The sequence below is a fragment of the Mirounga angustirostris genome, unplaced genomic scaffold (genome assembly GCF_029215605.1).
Source record: "Mirounga angustirostris isolate CCGP_5_RB_7025 unplaced genomic scaffold, mMirAng1.0.hap1 SCAF_8, whole genome shotgun sequence".
NCBI lineage: Eukaryota > Metazoa > Chordata > Mammalia > Carnivora > Phocidae > Mirounga > Mirounga angustirostris.
The window spans coordinates 129,097,284-129,106,849 of NW_026991716.1; the positions used below are offsets into that span (position 1 = coordinate 129,097,284).

At 42.6% G+C, this 9,566-nt stretch overlaps 1 protein-coding gene across 6 annotated transcripts in view; it reads left to right on the top strand.

Moving 5' to 3' along the window:
- The window catches only part of TAB2 (TGF-beta activated kinase 1 (MAP3K7) binding protein 2), a 94,237-nt gene extending 89,975 nt beyond the window's left edge, over positions 1-4,262 (top strand). For all 6 annotated transcript variants that reach the window (XM_064598206.1, XM_064598204.1, XM_064598207.1 and 3 more), the window contains one exon: positions 820-4,262. In XM_064598206.1, coding sequence (XP_064454276.1) covers positions 820-962 — 143 coding nt within the window. In that variant the 3' untranslated portion in view covers positions 963-4,262. The remainder of the gene's footprint in view (positions 1-819) is intronic.
- Positions 4,263-9,566: the final 5,304 nt, after the last annotated feature.

Sequence of the window (9,566 nt, forward strand, 5' to 3'; positions counted from 1 at the left end):
ATATTTAACATACATTAATCCTTTCAAACACTCTAGAACATTGGCCTCTTAAGGCTGCAGTGGCTTCACTTTATAGGAGAGTTCAGACCTGAGGGTATGTGGGTTTATCTAAGATCACAGAACAGAGAAGTCATGAGTGAGCAGCAGAGCCAGCTCCGGAACTCCATTCTCGCAGCCCTCAATCTAGTGTTTTTTCTAAGTGTTCTGTAATAAATATGGTTTTAAAATAAACTGAGAAATAAAGAGTGGTAGAATCTTTACACTGATTTGCTTCTCCAAATCTATTGTTGATATATAGTTAAGGTTTTTAGAAATTAGCTCATCTTTCTGTTTTTATTTGTGGTGTTCATGGCTTACATTTTTAGCAAACAGGGAACATTTGACAAAAATGTCCATTCCTGGTAGAAAACAGAAATATAAGTACTTTTTCAGTGGGGAACGCAAATCTAACTTTAATGAAGCACAGGCTCACTGTCAGTATGGTGGTAGGACACCTTTTCACAGTCCTGCGGTGACATTACAGGAATCTTTGCTGTTGGGTCCCCTATGAATTGATTTCCCTTTTCTCCGGTTCTCAACTGGAGAAAATGACGCCCTCCTCCCCCTAAAGGAGACAGTGAGGTGACGCCATCGTGTCCGTATTGGTGTTCCCCAGCAGAGAAGCACCGGCTTGCTAGAGGTGGGGGACCCGAGCGCACGTGTCATTTGGTTAACAGGCTGCTCCGTGCTGTGCAGTCCAGATGGTGCTTCACATTGCCAGTCATTTATGACTTTGCCATTTTTTTTGGCTTCTAAGACAATTCGTTTGCTTCCTTACAGATCAAAGGTCCACCGTCAAAACACCAAAGACTCAAGACACAGAAGATGATGAGGGGGCTCAGTGGAATTGTACCGCCTGTACTTTTTTGAACCATCCAGCCTTAATCCGCTGTGAACAGTGTGAGATGCCAAGGCACTTCTGAGCCAAAAGGCCCTGTAGCTCTAAAACCACATTGGAAGTTCAAGAAACGAGTCTGTCATCAGGGGAAAAGTTTCACTGCTACATAGGATTTTGTCAAATTGAAGGTGTGACGAGATGGTGTTGTGCTAATGTTAAATGTCAGCCCACAGAGCTAGTGATACCTCAGTCTAATGTCATGGGCAGTTGAAATTCATCACATGAAAGGGGATCTGCTGAGAGAGCCGGTTGCCTGCTGCCTAAGCACGTACAGTGTTACCAGTAGCCCCTTGTGGATAACTCTCAATATACTAATGCCGAGGTGTGCCCAGGACCTTTTCCCCCTCATGTCACTACTGAATTTTGACAGGAGGAAGGAATAGAACGATGGCTTTTTTTTTAAAGCTTTCGGTGAAACACTACAAACATGAAGAAAAGGAACAAGATGTAACTATTTAAAAACTGTTTGCTGCCGCACGGTGCCAATGAGTAGGGGAAGAACTTCATGAATCTGTGGTACTCGTGGCCTCGTCTTTGTCTTCCCTGAAACGTCTCCACTCTGTGAAGCCAGCATCTGGGGCCTAAAGATGAAAAGGAAAGCAGCATGCATTGTCTGTACAAACGTGCAGTGAGATATCCCAAAGCTTTTCCTACTGTACAGATCTCTCGAGTCTGCTTTCAGTGATTTCTTTATTATTTTCTTATATCTCTATATGTATAGTGTAATAGTCTTTTGTTAACTAATTTTCTTTTCTCCTTTTAGTGATTAAGCACGATCATGTCCCTTTTTAAGCCTTACCTGAGAGAAGCAATGCCTTAAAATAAAAAAGCATTAATGAAATGAAACTGTGCACAAAATAACTTTCCTCTACTTACTCTACTCTGCCCTCGTGAGTGCCAATGTTCTGTGAAGACGTGGGGATGCTGCACACTGACTTGCAGGAAATGTACTACAAGACTTGCGTCTCTCTAAGTCACACTATATCTGCTGACTTCAGCAGTGGGTCACACAGCACACTGATCTTCCACAGGGAAGCTTAAAACGAAAGGTATTTTTAACCCACTGACAGAGCAACAAGGTTAAGCTTGCTTCATCTGCCTGGTGTCCCACAGAACTGTCACAAGAGATTACTATGGGGAAAGTACAGTTTTCAAAACCAGCCACAGCAGCAGAACCTACAGCCCTGGTGTGGGGAGAAGCGTAATTGCTTTACTGTCGGGGCAGTCCGTTTCTAAACCTGACTTGGTGGCAGTATCATGTGTATTTATAAAACGAGGCTAGTCATATTTAGGACAACTGAAGGAAAGCTGGAAAAAAGAAAAGCAAACTTGAACACTGAAGCAACCTCAAGCATCTCTTTATTTTGATGATATATTTTTATAAGGAAAATAAATATTCAGATGATCGGGAATGTATATAACTAAATGAAATCAAGAAAAAGAAATAACAGTATGCATTTAAAAAACAGAATTATGAAATTATATATCAGTGCTTAGAATGGGGCTAAGGGAAGTGCTGAAATATAGCAAAAGGTAGGAGATAATGTTGACTGTCACCCATTGTAAATGTCTGCAAATGGATATTTTTTAAATAAGCAGGATTATTACAGGTGATCTATATGAATGTCGAAGCCTTGACTTCCGGGCTTTGCATCTTGTATATGGGAAGAAATATGACAATCCTAGTTAATTAGACCATAGACCCAAAGCCCTTACATTTGATGCATTTTGTTTTAAAACTAGGCCTTGTTTTTCAGCTTCATCTGCAGTTCTATGTGAAGATTGATAAATCAGTTTTTACTTGTTTTATTAATAAAACGTAATTTGGATATCTTGAGTTGATGGTTTTGTGATTTAGCTGGGTAAACTATCTTTGTAACAGATAAGTTATTTATAAAAATTAAAAAACTTATATTCTAATGTGGATTTTGTGACTTGTTTTTAAAGTTTGTGGGATAGAAGACAATTTATACCCCAGCAGCACATTTGATAGCTAATTGAAATCAGAGAAAACTCATTCTTCTCTAGAGTCTTCTCGTGACATCATGGCATTCAGCTGCATTTCTTGGATTATTGTTCTCAGTTCCCCCAAGCTTTTTAACTAATGAAAGAGAGCGACCGTGTTTCAAACTGAGCCAAAAATAATGAATGTTGCTTTTTCATAGTTACTGCTTTTCCTTTAGTTTCTTTTGGGGGTTTTAAAGTTTACCTCGTTGAAAACAGGATATCTTGGGCCATTTGGCCTGGGGAGTCATTCAGTTAAGATCTGTTTTATTCCATAATGTGTAGGTGCTGGGGATCTCAGTGGTGCTTCTCTTGGAGAGAACCTTTATATTAAGAATTTTCAGAAAACATCACTCAGCTTTTCTGAGCTTGAAAACGGCAAAGTAGCATTCACTGATTTCTTTGTTATAACTGTGGAAAGCCCTGCCTTGCCTCCGTTGGTCTTTTAAACTTAGTGGGACAGAAATATTCTTTGCCAAGGAATATGAGGCTGGTGGTCTGGAAACCACCTTCAGGAATTATTGCACTAAAATAGAATTACAGGTACGAAGAACCTCAGAACGATAGACTTCTGTTTCTCATCACTAATTATCCTTGGGTGCTGACATGCTCTATATTTAAAGGTGAGGTGGGCAATTAGCAGTTCATGTAACCTGGGCTTCTCAGGAAGACTTTTATATTCACAGCACAGTGGCCCGTATTGCTATTATAACTAATACATCCTACAAAGACGCATGTTGTATTGCAGATTTTTGTGGGAAATACGAAAGTTAATTTTTCTTTTAAAATTTCCACTTACTTTTTGAAATGACTGATCTAGACCAGTCTGTAGCCTCATATTAATTGACTTTATATTAGAGAATTGAAATTGTGCAGAAAATCAAATCCATGGACAGTCAAAACCGTATTAGCTGTTAACTTCAAACGTATTTCAATGGAAGCGTTATAAATAGCAGACTTCACTGACATTTCATCAATTACCTCTATCCCAGCTGAATGTTGATGGGACCGTCCAGTGAGCGTTGATGGGTTTAAGAAGTGAGTGGTGTAAGGTGTAATAATGTCCAGTCCATGAGTAATTGAAGTCGGCTGAATTGCCTTGGAAAAGACTGTTGGATCTGTAATGGCACCAAGGGCCATTCCAGATTTAGTATCTTCATGCTGGGTATTAGCATAGTTTCCCTTATAATATTACAAAATACTTACATTTCTCTATGACAAATGAACATATTTTGGGCTCCAGTTTTTAGAAGCTACACTTATTATAGCCGTATTATTTGAAGATGAAATGGTTTAGGGCTGCATTTTAATTTTTATTACTTCCATCTGAAAATAAGGCAACTTGAGAGAAAAGACTTTTAAAGAAAACAGAATTTTGTAGCTTTATATTTGTTGAAGTGGGATTCCCCCACCCTACCCCAGTGTGTTTTGGTAGTTTTGTTTTGTTTTAAGGAAGTGTAATCATACAAAAATGCTTGGTAATGCATTGTCTTTGCAACTATAAATTTTTTCCTATATTGTATGTTCAAAAATAGAAGTGCCATGTTACATTATAATAGTTCACTGACTTGCCTAGTTATTTAGAAAGTTTATGAAAGCACTTGCATTTTTTTTATTAATTTTTTAAATTCCAGTGGAGTTAACATGTGGTGTTATATTAGTTTCAGATGTATAATACAGTGATTCATCAATTCTATACTCAATGTGTTTGCATTTTTAACACCATGGCACCTTGTTCCCTAGATAGACCACTCAAATCGTAAGAATCAGGACAGTTGAAGACCAATTCGGGCATCTCCCTAGATTTACCCTGTAACCCTAGATTAGTTCTTTGCTTTTATTTCTCGGCCTTGTTAAATGAAGATAATTATATTAATTATGTTTAACCCGCCTCACTGTGGCACTGAATGTGAAACTAGCTGAGCCAACCCCTTCTCACTAGGAATTTTGTTGTCCTTAAACTGGGTTATGTTTTTGAATGAATGGACTTTGATGCATTTTTCTCAACAGTATCAGTAAATGAAACGGTAAGTTTGCGATTATTTCTCTGAATTGGGCTAGGGACATCTCAGTGGATCAGAATTTGGTATTTCAGTCACTGCGATTAAATTCTTGCCTTTTAATGTCAAAAGGTTAGTTGCTTTGCAAAGATTATAAAATTATCAAAGACTGACCTGAAGATCAGGTGTGTTTATATTTCTGTTGTATGTCCAGCTATCTAAAGAATGTACATTTTATGATGGAGTATAACAAATTATTTCTCCAGGAAAATAAATAATTTCTTCAAAGACACCTCTCAAAATTTTTTTTAATCTCCCAATTGAAGCAGAGGGATATGGGAGAATATTTTTTCCTGAGAAAACTGGTCAAGAGGGGCACCTGGGTGGCTCAGTCAGTTAAGCATCTGCCTTCGGCTCAGGTCATGATCTCCAGGTCCTGGGATCGAGCCCCCCCATTGGGCTCCCTGCTCAGCGGGGAGTCTGCTTCTCCCTCTCCCTCTCCCACTCCCCCTGCTTGTGTTCCTCTCTAGACTGTGTCTCTCTCTGTCAAATAAAATCTTTAAAAAAAAAAAAAGTCAAGAGAAGAAGGAAAAAAGAAAATTAAATGCAAACAGTGTAATAACCCTCTCCTCCCCTTTAGCAAGAAAGGTGAGAAGGCAGCCTTCTGACTAAAGGAATAATAGCAGAGACCAAGACTTCCTGTGTGATGCACACCATGAAACAAGCATACATTTCATACAATTCGGCTTGGAGCCTAATGATGACTACCTTTTTGGCTTTTAATAGAATTATTTCACAAGCCCACATGCTGAAGAACCAGATACATATCACAGAACAGTCTAGACATTCTTAGAAGGCCACTAACCTAAGCAGCCAAGCTCTACTAAGCGACTGAATGAGAAGCAAGCCGTGCAACCTCATTGCAGTGAATAATAGGTATTCTTTCTTAAGATCGTGAAGTATCCCAAAGTATATTTAATATCAAATGGCAAGAACATACAGCTAAGTTTCTGAACCTTGCCACTTGTATTTCTCTCCACCACAACCTCTCCTACCGTTCATAACCATTAATAACCTACAGTTAAATGCAATGGGTTCACATTACATGAAACAAATGGCCCCCACATTCTAAGGCAAGTGAAATAAAGAATAAGGAGGACTCGCTGAAAACTTTAGACCAACTGTCATTTTTTTTTTTTTTTTCTGAGCATCTGTGCTGTGGAATCTACATTTGCTGCAGTGCGGAGATCTTGAGACCCCCTTGGAGTTGTACAAGGCTCTCGTTTTCATAGCATTTTGACAGACTCCTCCATCCACAAATAAAAGGATTTTGTTACTGTAATGAGTTTCACTGATTCTTCGTTCTCAGTTTTCTACAGGCATGACGCTGAGAAAGAAATTCCCTGTCATTTTCACAAAGTGCAGTTTAGTAACATTTCGGCTTCGTCTTCTCTAGACAGAATAACTACCTCCAGCCGTTCCTCGTTCCTCATACACGTTCACATAGTGGCGAGCCTCCTCTAACCATGTTTTATGAACTCCGGTGGGACATGGGACCTTTGGCATCCTGATGCACGTAGGGAACGGGCTTCACACTTGTCTCCTGGCACTTGCGTGTCATGTGCTTTCGCGCATGTGTTGGGGGCACACGGGAGGTTTCCTACCGTGGTACTCAGCACAGCACCCTGCGTGCGCATTTCAGAGTGATTCCATGGAACCTCGCTGACCTTGGGATGATGCTCTCCAGTCACTCCCTCTGCTCTTTGCTCTTGTTGTCTGTTTTCAACCCATCAGTGCTCATATCTCCTGACTGTTGACTTTACATTGTTTTTATAGAACCATTTTTTGTAATGGCTCTACACAAATATTAACATAAACTTTTATTAACTTTAATTTCTCTTTCAGTGTTAACAATCCATCCTAAATCAGTCCTTCTCTACGTATCTGGGCATTTTTTCCAGTAGGTTTGTACCTCACTCACCAGAGCGCTGAGCAGAATGGCCGTGCTGATTCTCGCCTCAGGACCAACCGTGGTTCACTGCCGTGGGGTCAGAACATCTCGGCACACCGTTGAGTGGCCAAGACCGCATTTTCCTGGCCACACAGAAGTAACTACCTCACATTCCACTTCTCTGTTTCTCTCACAATCAGATTGATCTGATAGGACCTGCTTCAGCAGATAAATTGGACGCTATGCATCTTTTTAGATCTGACCAACGCGCGCCTGCTACATGAGGCACGCTCCTCAGTGCTTTACAGATACGAGCTCGTGTGATCCTCAGAAGAGCCCAAGTGGTAGATGTTATGGTGTCCCCATTCCACAGACCAGGACCTGAGGCAGAGGGAGAGTAAGTGACTTGCCCAGGGTCACACAGCTGGGAAGACGCGGGACCAGAATTCCACATGGGGCAGTCTCACTCCAGTTCTGCTTTCAACGAAATTGATGTTTATTCCTACTTATTCCAAGGTGGCTACAGTGAGCGATGAGTTCTGTCTCTGGAATCGTCTTCCTATTTTAGGAGACACTTTACCTCTCTCCCTCCTTTGCCAGTCTTCCTAATCTTATTCGGACGGGGGAGGCCAAGGTCCCTCTCCGTGTTCACCTCCGTGCAGCCTGCTCCCAACGTGGACGTGGCATGCACCAGACGCACAATAAGTTTAAGTTCACCTTATACATTCAGCGACCTAGCGTAACTTCATTTTTCTGTTCCTTCCCTCAAATGCTTCTCAGGAGCGCATTCCTGCCACCGGCCAGGTGGCCTGTCACACAAGGGAGGGAAAGCCGCCACCTTGGAGCTCAGCAAGGGGAATAGGTGTGCACACACGGTCAGTCCTCACTGTTCTCGGATTCTGTGGCTTGTGCATTTGCCGGCTCACTATGGCCATTCGTGGACGTGTGCGGGGCGGGCAACATGCGGGGCCCCTGCCCCTCACGTTCCGGGCTGAGGTCAGACCAAGTGCCAACGCTCTGCCTTCCTGCTTCGGCTTTTCCTGCTCTAAACAAGGGTCCGCGTTTACGGTCTCGTCGGTGCCGCGCTTTCCGCATCGGTGTACTGCTTGTTGGCGATTTGGCTGTTTAAACGGTCCCCAAGCACAGCGCCGAGGTGCTGTGTAGTGAGTGCTCCCGAGGGCGAGCAGGCTGCCATGCGTCTTCCGGGGAAAATGCGCTTTGTTCAGCCCAAGGCCTAGTGTCGTGGCCTGTGGGTTCGGTGTTGGTGAATCAATAATCTTTTTTAAACAGAAACACATATAAAGCAAGGTCGTGTATCGACTGGCTGATGAAAACGTGACCAGAGGCTGTGGGAACCTCGCCCTCTATTTGCCCTAGGAGCAGTGGTTTAGGACTCGCTCATTCAGTTGTTTTTATAGAACCATTTTTTCTAATGTTTGAGATTAAACTTTAGTTTCTCTCTCAGTGTTAACAATCCATCCTGAACCAATCCTTCTCTACCTATCGGGGCATTTTTCCCTGTGATGACTTCACAGGACTTTATAGGGCGTATGGAACATAAGGCAAGGGCTGAACACAGAGGGTCAAAGCTCCGTGGAGTGACAGATGACTTCCAATGGTTGAGTCCAGGACAATTCATGAAAGGGAGGCATTTGAGAGGGGTCTCAAATGGCGGGTGAGAATCGATAGAGGGGGGAAGATGCTCCACAGGGCAGAAGACCGTCTGAGCCCTGGCGGAACCCAGAAACCACAGGGGTCCCACAGAGATCCGCAGGCTCACTTGGCTGAAAGGGGAGTACAGGAGGGAAGGGTCATTTGAACCATTCCGTGAAGCAAGAGTAAGTGTGTGCTTGATTTGATAAGTAAAAAGAGCCATGAAAATAATTTGAGTAACTGGCCCAAGAGAAATGAAAATGGAAGTCCATGAAGCTGAGAGCGGCTGTATTCCTAGTAGCCCAACAGTAGAGACAACCCACATATCCACGAATAGGGGAAGGGATGAACAGATTACGGCCTCTATGTTGGGAATACTCAGCATTAAAAAGCAACAAACACTGCAATGGTATCAATGACTCTCAATGCCTTTTGCTGGGTGAAAGAAGCGAGACACAGGAGAACATCTGCATGACCTCGTGTGCATAACATTATAGAACGGGCAAAACTATAGTGCCCCCAGGAGCGGTAGGATAGGATTCCCTGAAAAGGGGCACAAGGCAACTTTCTTGGGGTGACGCATATGTTCTGCATCTTGATTATGGCAAGCCTCCATGGGTGTCTGCATTTGTCAGAACCTTGAAAAATGGATGCATTTGGGGGTGCCTGGGTGGCTCAGTCTGTTAAGCATCCCACTCTTGATTTCAGCTCAGATCATAATCTCAGGGTGGTGAGATCGAACACCGCACACCGCGTTGGGCTCTGTGCTGAGTGTGGAGCTTGCCTAGGATTCCCCTTCCCCCCCCCACCCACCCCCTCGCTCGTGCAGTCTCTCTCTCTCTCTCTGAAATGGATAAATCTCTAAAAAGACAGAGAAAGAGGAAGGGAGGGAGGGAGGGAGAAAGAAAACATAAACATATGGGAAGGGGGAAAAGAAAAAAAGAAGAGAGGGAAACAAACCTTAAATGCCAACGATAGGGAACAAACTGAGGGTTGATGGAGGGAGGTGGCTGGGGGATGG